This window comes from Oryza sativa, chromosome 4 (genome assembly GCF_034140825.1).
Source record: "Oryza sativa Japonica Group chromosome 4, ASM3414082v1".
NCBI classification, from domain to species: domain Eukaryota; kingdom Viridiplantae; phylum Streptophyta; class Magnoliopsida; order Poales; family Poaceae; genus Oryza; species Oryza sativa.
The window spans coordinates 24,007,660-24,021,640 of NC_089038.1; the positions used below are offsets into that span (position 1 = coordinate 24,007,660).

At 49.7% G+C, this 13,981-nt stretch overlaps 1 protein-coding gene across 3 annotated transcripts; it reads right to left on the reverse strand.

The window, feature by feature from the left end:
- Window positions 1-64: 64 nt before the first annotated feature.
- LOC4336122 (probable amino acid permease 7) lies at window positions 65-10,181 on the reverse strand. 3 transcript variants are annotated; one of them, XM_015778002.3, is made up of 7 exons: window positions 2,521-3,392; window positions 2,171-2,404; window positions 1,927-2,020; window positions 1,563-1,777; window positions 1,226-1,359; window positions 894-1,121; window positions 65-769 (listed from the first exon to the last, which is right to left on the reverse strand). In XM_015778002.3, the coding sequence occupies exons 1-7, from the start codon at window positions 2,612-2,614 to the stop codon at window positions 368-370; spliced, it is 1,401 nt and encodes a 466-aa protein (XP_015633488.1). In that variant the 5' UTR covers window positions 2,615-3,392; the 3' UTR covers window positions 65-367. The 3 variants fall into 3 exon arrangements, with proteins under 3 accessions (XP_015633488.1, XP_015633489.1, NP_001411526.1); NM_001424597.1 differs by lacking the exons at window positions 1,927-2,020; window positions 2,171-2,404; window positions 2,521-3,392 and adding exons at window positions 7,158-7,251; window positions 9,636-9,872; window positions 9,984-10,181 and having other exon boundaries at window positions 68-769; XM_015778003.3 differs by lacking the exon at window positions 1,927-2,020 and having other exon boundaries at window positions 2,521-2,760.
- Between the last annotated feature and the right edge of the window lie 3,800 nt (window positions 10,182-13,981).

Genomic DNA, 13,981 nt, shown 5'->3' on the forward strand with positions numbered 1-13,981 from the left:
AAACACAGTACTGAGCAGTCTTTTTTTCTCTCTCTGATTTATACATCATTCAAGAGCAGGTTCCTTTCACCGTTCCAAGTATCATGGCAATAATATGACGACATTCTGTACATATATAGGAGCAGTTTCTCTGCAGCACAGGAGGAAAGGCACTGAAAAACAGAGTGCCACCACCCTCTGACCCCTGCAGACACAATGTACCACCACCACTATGCTATTGTTCATGAGTTCATCGCGCCATTCACCAGGGACAAAGCTCCGCTCCCCAGTTGTTACAAACAACACACGACCACCAAATGCATTCTCATCCCATTACGGTTACACAAAGAAAAAGCAAATCCGAAATTCAGGATGCTAGGCTAAATCTTTAGCCTAGCTTCTGGCTGATGAGGCCCTGGATGGAGCCGACGAGCGCGAAGGCGCTGACGAGGAGGCAGAGGACGCTGAACGACTGCAGCACGACCCACCGGGGCGACCACCGCGGGACATGGCGCTGGATGAAGTACATCTCCACGGGGAAGTAGATGGCGAGCGGCCAGAAGTTGAGGGCGCCGAGCAGCGCGAGCACCTCGTTGAAGTAGGGGAAGGCGAGCGCCACCGCCGTGGTGCTCGCCACGTACACCGTCCGGAAGCACACCCGCAGGAGGTTCACCCGACACGGCGGCAGCAGCGGCAGCTTCACCGTGTGGAAGTCGTTCACGAACCGGCTCGCCGGGTACCTCTCCGCGAAGAACCTGTCCGCGAACTGGTATATCGGCTGGCTGTACACCTGATCAAACCAAGTTTTTTTTCATTCATCATCATCCGGCAATGTCGATCAGTGACTGATTGTGTTTCAGGATTATTTTCAGTTCTATCAGTGCACACTGAAATGGTTTCTTGGTGCTGTGTACCTGGTAGCCGCCGAGCAGGTGGAGGATGATGCAGGCGTTGGCGAAGTCGATGAGCCAGTAGGGCTCGTAGAAGCCGAAGCCGGTGAGGAGGTTGCCAGGGGCGTCGCTCCCGAAGGCGGCGTAGCCGAAGCAGCCGCAGCAGAGGTAGAAGAAGGTGGTGACGACGATCGAGATGATGGACGCCTTCTTCATCGTCTTGTTCTCGGCCGGTGGAGCCTTCAGTGTGTCCTGCACAAACACAGACCGTAACGGAAGAAATTCGTCAGCGACTGTACTGTTGTACTTCAGGCTTCAGACTTTCAGATCGATGAGATGTACTCCTATGTGTGCACCTGAATTTCCAAGAGGATTAATGAGTACGGGTACGCGAATGCGATGTCGCCGATGGCCTGCGAGACGTGCCAGACCTTCTGCACAGGGGTTCTCGTTGGAGCACCTGTTATGCTTCCTTTGATCGTTCCATTAGCTGAAGAACAGCAACAGGTTTGTCAACTTTACATAATCTCAATGTTCACATACTACATGTTTAGTTGCAGTGCGCATCGTTCAGAACCAATTTATCAGACCATCTAGTCTCACAGAACATGTAAATGCACTAGTACTACGACTGAGCAGCTCAAAGCCTCAAAGGATGAACAGATTGGATTCTGAAACCAAAGCAAAGAGTACCAATTGTGTTGGCGAGGCCGAGGCCGAGGCCGATGAACGAGTAGGAGAACGACATGACCGCGGCGAGGACCGACAGCCACGCCATGTCGTGGAAGTCCGGTATGAAGGAGAGGAACAGCTGCGCCGCGCCGAACATGAGCATGTAGTAGCTACCCCCGTATTTGCAGGGCGCGTCGTGGCCGTGCGTGTGGTAGCAGTTGGACCTCAGGATCGCCCTGCAAAAAACACACCAAAACCCGAAGAAAAAAATCAACGGAAGAAACAGAAACAGAAACAGAAACAGAAACACCACGCTGCAAAACTCATAATGCATCATCCATCACGTTTCTCCCTGCACATCGATTCTTGGGCTAGCTGCTACTACCTCATGCTAGTGGCGGTGGTGATGGTATACGCGACGCCGCAGCCGTACAGGCTCGCGTACTGGAGCAAGCCGCAGGCCCAGGTGTGCTTCTTGCCTGAGCACGTTAATTCGCCGCGCCATGTGCACACACAGAGACAGAGTATACAGAATTTAGCCACGAATTCGCTAACGCGAAGTTCGGTTTGGTTTGCGTCGTCGTAAATCGCTAGCTAGCTTTTGATTTTGTGTGTTGTGTGTTGGTTACCGAGGAAGGCGCGGACGGCGTCCATGTAGGATCGGCTCCGGGGGCCCTTGTCGTCGTCGCCGCGGCGGTAGCAGTCGGAGAGCAGCGCGGCGGAGACGTAGGTGACGAGCGCGAAGCAGGCCATGCAGGCCGGTCCCCCCACCCACCCCAGCTTCGCCACGCTCCACGCCAGCGACAGCACCCCGGACCCGATCACCGCCGTGATGATGTGCGCCACGCACGTCCACACCGTCCCTGCACGCACGCCCGCCACACCATTCGCCCCGCGCGCGCATGGATGGATTCAGATCAGCGCGCTGGGTTCAGGGAACAACGACGTACGACGTACAACGAGCGTGTGTGTACCGTACCGGTGCGTGCCGGGTGGCCGTCGTCGTCGTAGCATCGGCCGCCGCCGCCGTCGCCTCCTGCGGCGGCCACCTCGAGGGAGTGGTGCACCGCCATTGCGCCTGGTTCGCCGCGCGACGGGAGAAGAGGCTAGCTAGCTGCAGGATCAGTGGGTGGGGTTGGGGTTGGAGACGGACGGCGAGACGTGGAGGTATAAGGCGATCGATCGAGCGATCCGCTTCTGATGAGACCACCGCGCCGATGGCTACGACTACTACGACTACTTAGCTTTGGATCACTAGGCCGTTGCTGTCACGGCTTTGTCTGATTCTCTTGGACTCGGATCGAATCCGCGACCCCCCTTTTTTCGGGGCGAAAAGCGCGGCTGCCTCGACACCCTACACATATTATTAGTAGTATATCGCTGTTTTACTAAGGTTTGGAATGGATTAATAACCAGGATATCCGGGTTGAGGTACACAGGTCTTCCGGACTTGGCAGATGAATCATGAATGGCATTTGCATGTGGATTATACCAGTATTATGGAGCAAAAGCTTATCCCAGTTCTCGTTTTGGCAGAATTTGATAGTAGCATTTGGATTCGAAGATAAAACGGCTCATAAAGAGTGGAAAGGTAGCCCAAGTTTAAGGAACAGGAAGCTGTAACTGTGTCCCGAGTCGAAAAGGCATATGGGCCGACATGCCGACGGGCCCCCGTCCACGAGTGCACGGAGTGCACGATTCAGCATTCATTTGTCACGAGATTTGCTCTGCCTCCTGCACGAAACTGCATGCGCAAGCCTAATTGCCAATTTGGCACCAATTTGGTGGCTGCCCAACACCAATCATCCTCGTGTCCCCATCGTACGTACCGGCTTTATCATTGCTCAGGACACATATCGTTCTCGAAAAAAAAAGGGACACATATCTATTGTGTTGAAAACCGAGTTCCACCGAAAAGATCTTTAAAAAGGAAAAAAGATTGGTTCGTGGACGTGATTGGATCGGTGGCCGTGATGTGAAGGTAGTCCCACGCTAGGGAATTGTGGCAATAAGCGTGATTACTTGATGTTGGCTCGATGAGGTAACCAGGTACCAGGACACAAAGTCACAGATGATAAGAATTTGAAGGAGGAAACGGTAGAGAAATGAAGGGATTGTCATCTCCAGAGTTGGTAGCATATGACTGATAGTAAGTATGATGTACGAAATTAACCTGTACAGATATGTAACTTTTCAAAAGTATTTTGCGTCCCCGTCCAAGCAACGATGCATATATATCTCCTCTTTTGACATTGTTTGTAGAAAGAATCCTTTATTGACTTTGCATTTTGCAATCGGCATTGTACAGTAGCTGTCATGGTCCTCGACTAGTCGACTCCCCGTGGAGGCTTTTGCCACCCTCTGGGAAAATTTTGGACCGTCCAGGATTCCATTTCTTGTCAAAAAAAAAAAAGCAGCATAGAGCCAATAACCCGTCTTGGTCATTCGGTACTAATTTGATGCTATCCACTCCATTTTGGATGCATTATTAGAACGTGAGTATTAGGGAATGATCTAATATCAAATAAATAAAATGGGTGAGGCTCCGAACTTAGGCCGGTTAGCCCACCACACTGTGGAGCTAACCTAAAAAATCCCTGGGCGTTTCTCTCTTGGATGCATTATTAATGGATTTATCAGCAAAGTTCAGGTTCACACTCGAAATCAGCTCGCCGCCAATTCAACAAGCTTAGGAGCACCACCAGACAGTTTATAGTGGGCGGTGGCGGAGTGGTGTTAGCGGGCTGGAGCTGAAATGAAATAGAGGAGGATGGCATTCGCTTGATCTATTCTGTTTTGGATTTGGGTTTCGACTGATGTAGGTGTCTGATTTTAAAATAAGAAATGGTGCAAAAATGATAAAAAAATGTAGGAATTTTAGGGTTCAATTTTTCTTAGCTGCTGAGCCATGGAAAAGAGAACGAAGCAAAATGCTGGCTATACTTTTATACCTATATTATTTGTAATTTAAAAATAAATGCTAAACAATAAAATACAATAGAAAACCTCAAAACTAAGTATAAATTTTAATTTTTTAGATGTGGTTGATAATTTGCCCATTTGATGTAGAGGGCTCTTTTTTCTCTTTAGTGTTTGACCTTTTTAAAGGAACAAAGAATATGAAGAAACACCTAGGCTGATCAGAAATGCTCGTTGTTACAGCTGCTGCGGCTGCGGCTACGGCCATTTTTAGCTGCTGCCCTCTGCAGCCGTTTTAGGCTGTGGTAGCCCGGCGGCTGCAGCCACAAGCATTGCCGAACACACTATAATCCACTGTGGGATCGAATCACAGTATATGTCTGAGCTTGTGCTGGTACATGTGTGTCTTCCATGTAACCGGGAAGAAAAAACAAGAAAAAAAATTATTTCTTTTTAGCTGTTCCGTTGACTTGGGGTGAGTTTCTGCAAGGCTCGAGAAAACTACCCTGCGGGGCAGATTTCTCCGTGGCATTCTCTGGCTCGCTAGGCATCAAACAGACGATGCCAAAACCGAAGGCAACCGCCGTCGAGTTGGGCTCAGCTTTTCCCTTGAACTTGGCAACGAGACACGGGGGAAAACGACCAGGATCCGGATCTAGGCAGAAAGCTACTACTACTCAACTATTCTGGTTTGGCTTTGGCGGTGGTGAGGTGATCATGTGGTCTTCCCGGGGCCTCGATCGACGATCGGGGCCGTATTGCGGTGAACTCAGGAAGGAACACTAGTCGGGCCTTGTTCCTGTTGGGCCATGCATCCGCAACACTAGTCAGGCCTTGAAGCGTTGGACCGTTGGTGTGCCGATCCATCTAGCCACGGAATAAGTTCACTCTAGGTCCCTCAATTTGTCGCTCAGTCTGATTTTTGTCCCTAGTCCGGAAAACCGGGTACAACACGTCCTCCAACTTTTAAAACCGTGCAATCGAGGTCCCTCGACAGTATTTGACCCCGGTTTTGGCCGATGTGGCGCCTACGTGTATCGTTTGACTAGGTCTTCGTCCGACGTGGCACTTGCGTGGCGCTTACGTGGCAATTTGATCCAAATATAATAATAAACCCCATGGGGCCCACATGTCAGTTTCGCACATAAAATAATAAAAAAGGTGGGCCCATGTGGCCACACATGTCATCTATATCCTCTTCGTTTCTCCCTTCTTCGGCATTGTAGGGCGGGTGGTGGTCAAAGCATGCCGGTGGCAAGAAGGCCCCCTCTCCCTCCTTGCCCGGCGACGACGACTACGAGCACCGTGCGCCGCCGTCCCACCGGGAGATGACGAGTTGGAGATGAGATAGCGGAGAGGGAGGACGCGGGGAGGCCGACGAGGGTGGCGAAGAGGCCTCCTAGCGGAAGTGGATGGCCGGCGAGCGCACGCGAAGAGAGAGAAGAACGGCGACCGGCGGCCGATGGGAACGACGGCCATCGGGGAGAAGGGCGATGACCGGCGGGAAGGAGCTAGGCGGCGACGGTTGTGGATCCGTCCGCCACCCTTCACCCTTCTCCCTCCTGGCATCCTTCCTCCCTCCCCGAGCTCCCTGGCTTGCCGGGAAGCACGCGCGAGAAAGAGAAGAACGGTGGCCCGCGGCCATCAGGGAGAAGGGCGGCGGACGGCGAGCGTGCGCAAGAGAGAGATGGCCGGCGGCCACCAAGTCCACCAAGGCACCCGTCGAGGCTCGCCGCCGCCTCGCCTCCTTCCCTCATCGCTGAAGCGCCCGCCACCATCCCCACCAAGCCGACACCCCCTGTGCCGGCGCCGGCCAAGAAGAAGAAGAAGAACTCCAAGGCTCCTGCCCCTGCCCCCATCGTCGCCGAGTCCCTCATCCCCCCCCATGGCGCATGCCGAGCCGCCGCCATCGGAGCTCGGACAACCTGCCTCGCTCGCCTGCCCTGCCACCCACCCGCCCGTCCACTGCCCGGGAAGAAGAAGAGAGAGAGGGAGAGGGGAGAGGGAAGAAGAGAGGAGTGAAGATGAAGAAGAGAGAGAATGGAAGAGTGAGGCTGACATGTGAGGCCCACGTGGGCCCCACCATTTTAAAATTATATTTTGTGTGGAGCTAACATGTGGGGCCATGATTTTTATTATTTTTCCGAAATATAATTGCCACGTAAGCGCCACGTCAATGCCATGTAGGACAGAGACCTAGTCAAACCAGCCACATAGACGCCACGTCAGTGAAAACCGCCTTCCAAACTGCCAAGGGACCTCGTCTGCACGGTTTTGGTAAGTTGGGGGAAGCATTGTATCCGGTTTTGTGGACTGAGGATGAAAATCAGACTGAGCGACAAATTAAGGGACCTAAAGTGAACTTATTCCTCTAGCCACAGCCCGCGGCGTCAGGGCCCAGGCAACCGAGGCGGAACAGCGGCCCGCATGCGAAAGGGAGACGTGAAACGGGAAGGAAACTGGAATCGGTGGCTCCGCGCCGCGAGCCGATGGAGGCCACCGCGAAAGGGGGACGTGAAATCGTGTGACTAACGGAGTAGTGTGCGCTCGATGCTGCTCGAGGTAATTAAGCGATGAAAATATCAAACATCATCGGCAATTCGGCATACTTGCTTGCTTGCTTCCGCGCACAAAAAGAAGTGGACAATGCGTAGTGCGGCAAATGTAAAGGAGGGGCGCGTAGGTGGGGTGGCGTACCTGCAACTGATGGAGGCGGTGATGGTGTAGGCGATGCCGTAGCCGAACAAGGCCGTTTGCTGCAGCAACAAGCAGACCCACGCGCTCGAGCTACCTGTTGAAAACCATTCCGTGTTGCACTGTGATCGTCAGTCATGGGCGACGGAGCGAAAACCAACGTACCAAATTTTCTAAACAATTTTTTTAACGACCTACACAAGATAGTGCAGATGTTCATGTTGATAGGGATTTGTCCTACCAATATGCCATCCCAAACATGATATATCTTTATGCCCCCATAAGAACATCATCAATAGATACCAATTATGGGTTCCAATCTTAGAATTTTAGGCTTAACTTCAACAGTTCTCCTAATTAGCTTCCTAGAATTCCCTTTCCCATCCTTTTCACTCTCCACTGGAGAGGGAGCGTGCAGGCGCCCGGCCTTGAGGTGGGGGTTGAGCTGTACCACCGTATTGGGCCCTCGAAGTCAAGGGGCCCAACCCTACATATATGTATGTTATGAATATAGGAGCCCATAGGCCATAGGAACTTATATTTAGTAAGCACAGAAGAGGAAGATATACAACTTATTTGATAAGAATGTTTTTTTATGCATTACATTTGTTAAAAACATCATTATATTATCAGAGTTGTATTAAAGGACCCATCGTTCTAGCTTCGCTCCGGGCCACTAAATTGACAAGACCGGGCTTGGGAGCTTGCCAGCTCCCAATGCACATGCGCGAAAGGACGAGAGAACGACTCGCCCAAACCATTTCTTAGAGCACGTACAAAGGCATTAACTAGCCGGATCTCTTCAGTGGCACATAGGCAAATCAAATGACGTGGAAGAGAGAGGATAGCTAAGAGAGAAACAACAATGCTATCTATGACATTGCTGAAGCATTGGCTCCTCTCGTGCAAAAAACAAGCAGACTCGAGGAGAGGCCCCCATTGTAGAATTGGTTTTCAGCAGAGCTAGGCCTCCAGATCCCATGTAAAAATTGCACGCGGAAGAAATTTGGCAGATACAATGTAGTAGTTGTTGTATAGAGAAGAGATACAAATATATGTGAGGCTGAAATTATCATTTGATTATAGGCAATGAATTTATTAGCCATTTTATTACCCTGTATTAATGGAGAGTCAGCTAAAGAGAGTCGTTTGTAGGTAGGAGTTTCTTCGCTGATGTGTAGTACGAAGAGAATCCATACCGAGCTCTAGCTTTGAACATACCCTTATTGTTTAGAGTTTGTTTTCCAATAGCTCTTGTAAAGGGGAAGCTGTTCAGAACTTAAAATCTGATTAGGTATGAAAACAGAATTTTGGTATCTATTGGTTGCTTTAACAATGACAACCGAAACACTTACAATTTTGGTATATTTGCAACACAATAACATCATTCTTAAATAAGATTTTCTTTGTAGACTGGTTCAACTTAAGAAAAGAGAATGTGCCTACGTATCATAGTTAAAGTCGGTATAAACATTTTTAAACAAAACTTTTAAAAAAGATAAATATGCTACCTCCCCTATGGCGTGGCATGAGACCTCTGCCAGCATGGCAATAAAACATTGGCATGTAAAGCTCACCCCTTTTTTCCCCTTCCATGCGCGAGCATCGCGTGAACAAGTTGTTTATTCTGAACAATCATTGGATGATTCATTCTTATCTTAAAAAAAATTGTCATATCGACCCCACTAACAGCAGGCCGAATCGCCGGACACCGGTACCGAATCAGCAGCGATCACGTATTCACCTGTCCTCTTCAGTACGCCGCCTTCCAATGTGTTACACGCGCTACCTTCTCCCACGCGGCCGTTCCAGCCCAAACCCAAACACCAACTCCCCCACGAACTCGGTGAGGCGTTCGACTCGCGAACTCGCATGCCGCCCCGCGCGCGCGCGAGCGACGGGGGAGCGTCGCTACGTCCCCCCCGAGAGGCGCGTGCGTGCCGTGAGGCCGGCGTGAGCTGCGCGCAGCGGACGGACGGCGACCCTGGGCGTGCGGGCCGCGGATTTCACGAGCCTTCTCCTATCCTCGAGTGGTGCCCGTGACCGTGGCCGTGTGCGCGCGCCTCACTTTTTTCTTTCTTCTTTTTTTATGTTACGCTTTACCCCCACGATTCACCAATCTTGCTTGACAGGGACATTTACGTGGTAGGACAGCGCTAATCAGCACATAGTCTCGTTGCGCCTCGCAGGTTAATTAATAGAGGAAAGGATGATATCTCAACTATATCATCCCGTTCGAATGGCATTTTCATAATTAATAACCCCGTGTGTGTGTGGTGACCAGTTAAGCGAGAAAGACTTTCTCAAGAACAGATGAAATAACGTAACGAGAGAAGAAATTGGCAAGAAACTATTTCTTTTTTTCCCCAAGTCAAATGCTAATGTCTCAATCCACCAATCAAACGGATACCGTGCGATGCTTGTGAATGTAGGAGAGAAAGAGAGAGAGAGAGGGAGATGAAATCACGAGTGGGGGCGTACCTAGGTTGCGCTCGACGGCGTTGGCGTAGGTGCGGTTGCGGTGCGGGCCGACCTCCGGGTCCGGCGAGCGGTAGCAGTCGGCGAACAGCGCCGACTGCAGCGCCGTCACGGCCGCGAACACGAGCATCATCCCCGGCCCCGCCAGCCACCCCAGCTGCGCCACGCTCCACGCCAGCGACAGCACCCCGGACCCGATCACCGCCGTGATCACGTGCGCCGCCGCCGTCCACTCCGTCCCTGCTCGAACATTCAGACACATCGACCAAGATTCCAGGAAGAATAAGAAGAAGAGGGGATTCAAGAAAAGAATCGGAACAGAACGAATTGAGGGAGCTCGTGCACGCTCACCGCTTCTGACGATGGCGGCATGCTTGGGGCGATCCGAGATGAGAGGAACGGCGGCGGCGGCCGCGCCGTCGTCCCCGTCGCCGAGCGCCATCGCCGCCGGGCCCCGTGCTCTGTCCTGGCAACCAGAGGACGAGGAACACGCGGCGCGTGGAGGGGACTAATTTTATTTTTTTTAAGAGACAGGCTCGCTGTCGCTCAACTGCCTCTACTGGAGGCGATCGATTTATGATGTTGGTTCCCCCCCTTCTCTCTGAAAGGGACGCTTGAAACCATGTCGTGATTGGCTCCTTCGCCAATTGCCATGTGTGTGTGTGACAATGGAGGCATGTGCGAATTGGCGAGCTTGGCTAAAGACATGGCGCCACCTGATTGAACCGTGGCCAATTCGTCCCCGAGGTAGAACACTATAATTTCAGCGAACATTTGCCATGCAAATTTGCCACTACAAAGCAGTGTGGCTGTGTGGGTGGCCGAACATCCTGGATCTCTCCCGAGGAGCGCGGAGACCGGGCATTTACAGGAGAGGGAAGAAGGTGAAAACGGATGGTTTTGATGTGGTTCGTTCTCCTCTTTTCGTGGAGAATTCTCTCTGGACAGGGGCCTATTTCAGTGTCTCCTCATTATTAGTCGCCTTGGATTGATGGTGTCTTCTGTCTTTGCCTAGGCTTGTCCAGGTCCATCTAGACTGCACCCTGTACGGTGCCACTCTTATCTGAACAGGACAAAAATAGTAGCAGTAGTACGGAGTACTAGAGATGCCACTGTGCCAGTGGCCAACTACGAGTAACTTGGCAAACCCAGATTTTGTAAAGAATAAGTTTATTTTGCATCCCTCACCTTTACGCCGAGTTTAATCGTATCCTAAACAGCAATACCGAAAATCTTAACCTCAAAATTTACTAAACCGGGTTAAATCAGGTCCCACGACAATATGGGTGACCGGCTTCACTGACGTGGCATACTAGTTAAAAATAAATAAAACTTATAGGATACATATGTAAATAGTTACCTCACCTTCTTCCTTCTTCCTGTGCTTCCCCTCCTGTCCTCCATGCCAGGGAGCTTCTCCTGCCTGTGGTGAGCTCCTTGCCTCCAGTGACATGCACTACCAGTAATTGGCAAACCCAGTGTTTGTAAAAGACCACACTAGCCCAAGAGGCCCACATCTCCAGGTCCAAATCAGTTTATCCAACGTTGTTTTGAATAGTCCTTTCTCCCTTTTTTTTCCGCATGCACACATACATAACACGTCTTGTGCTATCAAGCCAGAGAAAGAGTTTTAAGATTTTAAGGACACATGCCTTTGTTATAAATTATGAAAACAAAAATAGCGAACATATAGATTATGCCACGTATCTACCAACAAACATGTAAGGTAAAGAATATTAGAAGAGGAGACTGTCTTGAACAGCCAAATAAAAATGACGGATGAGTTAGGGTTTGGGCGGCGTCCCGGCGACGGGGCAGCCGCTCCTACATCTCTACCTCAGAGATGGCTGGGGATGGAGTTCTACTCCGATCCGATCTGGAAGTCTGCAGGGGTCTCGCCTGCTAAGTGGAGTCTGGATGAAGGAGGTGTTCTGATCATCTCCGCACAGTTTGGCCCAGTTTGGATGAGTTACGATTTTGGAGGGGAGACTTTACACGGGATTGATTTAGGTAATTCCTTGTTGTTCGTCCGTAAGGGGATTGGTGATCGATGGTTAGTTAGGATATGGCAGGGAAGATCTGCCCCTGGCATTTCCATCTGTTGTTTGTTCGTGTGGGATCCGGATTGGGAGGTGCGCAGGTATATATTGGACGCCTGGTCGATCAATTGGAGATACGACGGGAACACACCTTTTGTCCTCTGGCTCTTAGGTTTCTGCTTTCAAGTTTCCAAGGATCAACTCATGGCGGCCATGGGAGGTGGGAGTGAAAAAGGGATCGTCAGTGGGACGATTACCCACCCGAAGCCTCCTGGGGACGTTGGCGTTGTTTCTTCGGCAGCAATCCTTAGGAAGTCAAATGCGTTGGTGGTCTCAGAAAAGGTGGCAGAGGGGTCGACGAAGCATGATTTTCTTCAGGAGATGATGAACTCGCAAGCGGCGACGGGTTTTAATACAGACATGGCTGGTACTAAATCCCAGGGTCCGGCTGTGTTCACAAAGGACGTTGAAGGCGATAAGGAGGAGGAGGCGATAGAGGTTAACCTGGAGGAGGATGAGGTGGAAAAGGCTGGACAATGGACTATCCTGTCATGTTTCTATTCGCTTAGAATTCCAAACGCAACAGCTTTATTTGAGGACATGAGTAGGGCTTGGAGGTTGAGAGCTGACATGAACTACAAGGCGTTGAGAGATAATATGTTCATAATCACCTTTGGTTCTGAGGGAGATTACAATTTTGTTCTTCAGGGAGGTCCATGGCTGCGTCCCAACACACGGCTTGTCGGGGCAATCCCACTCAAACCACAGCCATTGGAGTCGCAACGCTCTAACAAACTTGTCAAGGTCTAAAATATCGAGGCCTCCCAGATTGATTGGGGAACATACCCTCTTCCAATTTACTTTGCATTTCCCATCGCTCATCTCTTGGTCACCATCCCAAAGAAACTTCCTTATAATCTTATTCATTTCTGTTAAGAATTGCTTTGGTGGCTTCAAGGCAGTGAGGGAGTAGATTGGTATGGAACTTAGCACATATGAGACTAGTGTCTTTCGCCGTGCTTACTGGATTAGTTTCCCTTTCCATTCCGCAAGCCTTGATTGCAACTTGTCCATGACTAGTTGCAGGTGAATTCTCTTAATGTGGCTTGTGGTGAGCGGCAACCCTAAGTATGTTATGGGGAAGCTGTCTCTTTTCCCATTGAAGTTCTCCGGTATTTCATCCCTCTTAGTAAAGTACTTACTCCGTCCCACAATACTTGTCTTTCTAGATTGTTTAGCACAAATTAAGATTTGAGAAGTAAAGACTATATTGCCCCTTATTTGAATGGAAGTAAGAGAATGGTGAGGGTAGAATGGGTATAAATTTGAATTGGAGGTGACTGATATGGCAAGTAGTACTCTCAAGTTACAAGTATTGTGGGACAAAACTTGAACTCCAAAAAGATAACTATTTCGGGACCGAGGAAGTAGTAGGATGCTGAACACATCCAATTAGCATGTACTGAAATTAATTGGCCATCACAGAGTAATGGGTGCATGCTCATCCAGATATGCACATCTCACATGTGTAGCAGCGAGGCGCCTGTAGTGACTTCGTCAATCTCAAGAATTTGCCGGCCCAGTTTTCGTAGATGCTCATAGGGGTAGGGTTTACGTGCGTGCGTTCATAGGGGTGAGTGCGCGTGCGTTGTGAGTGTCTGCATTGTACTGTGTAATTTTTTTTTTAAAAAAAACTAGCGTGCAAAGAGTCACTAGTGGTGTACTCCTTAGCAACTGCTACTTGGGGGCCAGGGCGTATATATGTGTGTACTACTAAAAAGCAACACTACTTTTTTCCTTTCAGAACTAACACTACCTCAATTAATGTGTACACAGAAACAACTTGCTAAGTAGAAGAAACATATTTGGAAGCATTTACATACGACGTTAATCTTGTAGCTGGTGATGACATATTATGGTCCTAGAGCAAGTGTAATAGGATAGTCAACTACTAGTTCCAAATCATTTATAGTAATTTTAATAGCTAATTCATATAATAATTACCCATCAATATATAGTACACTATTAATATCTGGTCCTACCTGTCATACACATATTGTGCCTTGGAGCTCATGTTGCAGCTGGCTACAAATTAATTTGTAGCATGCTACTCATCTCTCTCTTCTTTCATCTTCTTGATATGTGTTAATAGCCAGCTTATATATAGTCTGCTATTGTACATGCTCTTATGCATCGAACACCGTATAAAAAACTAACACACCATCTTACATTTTTTTCCAAGGAAGTGAATAATTAATCGTAGCACAGGAGTGAATTGTTACAGATAGGGATAAAACTACCGAAATGTGT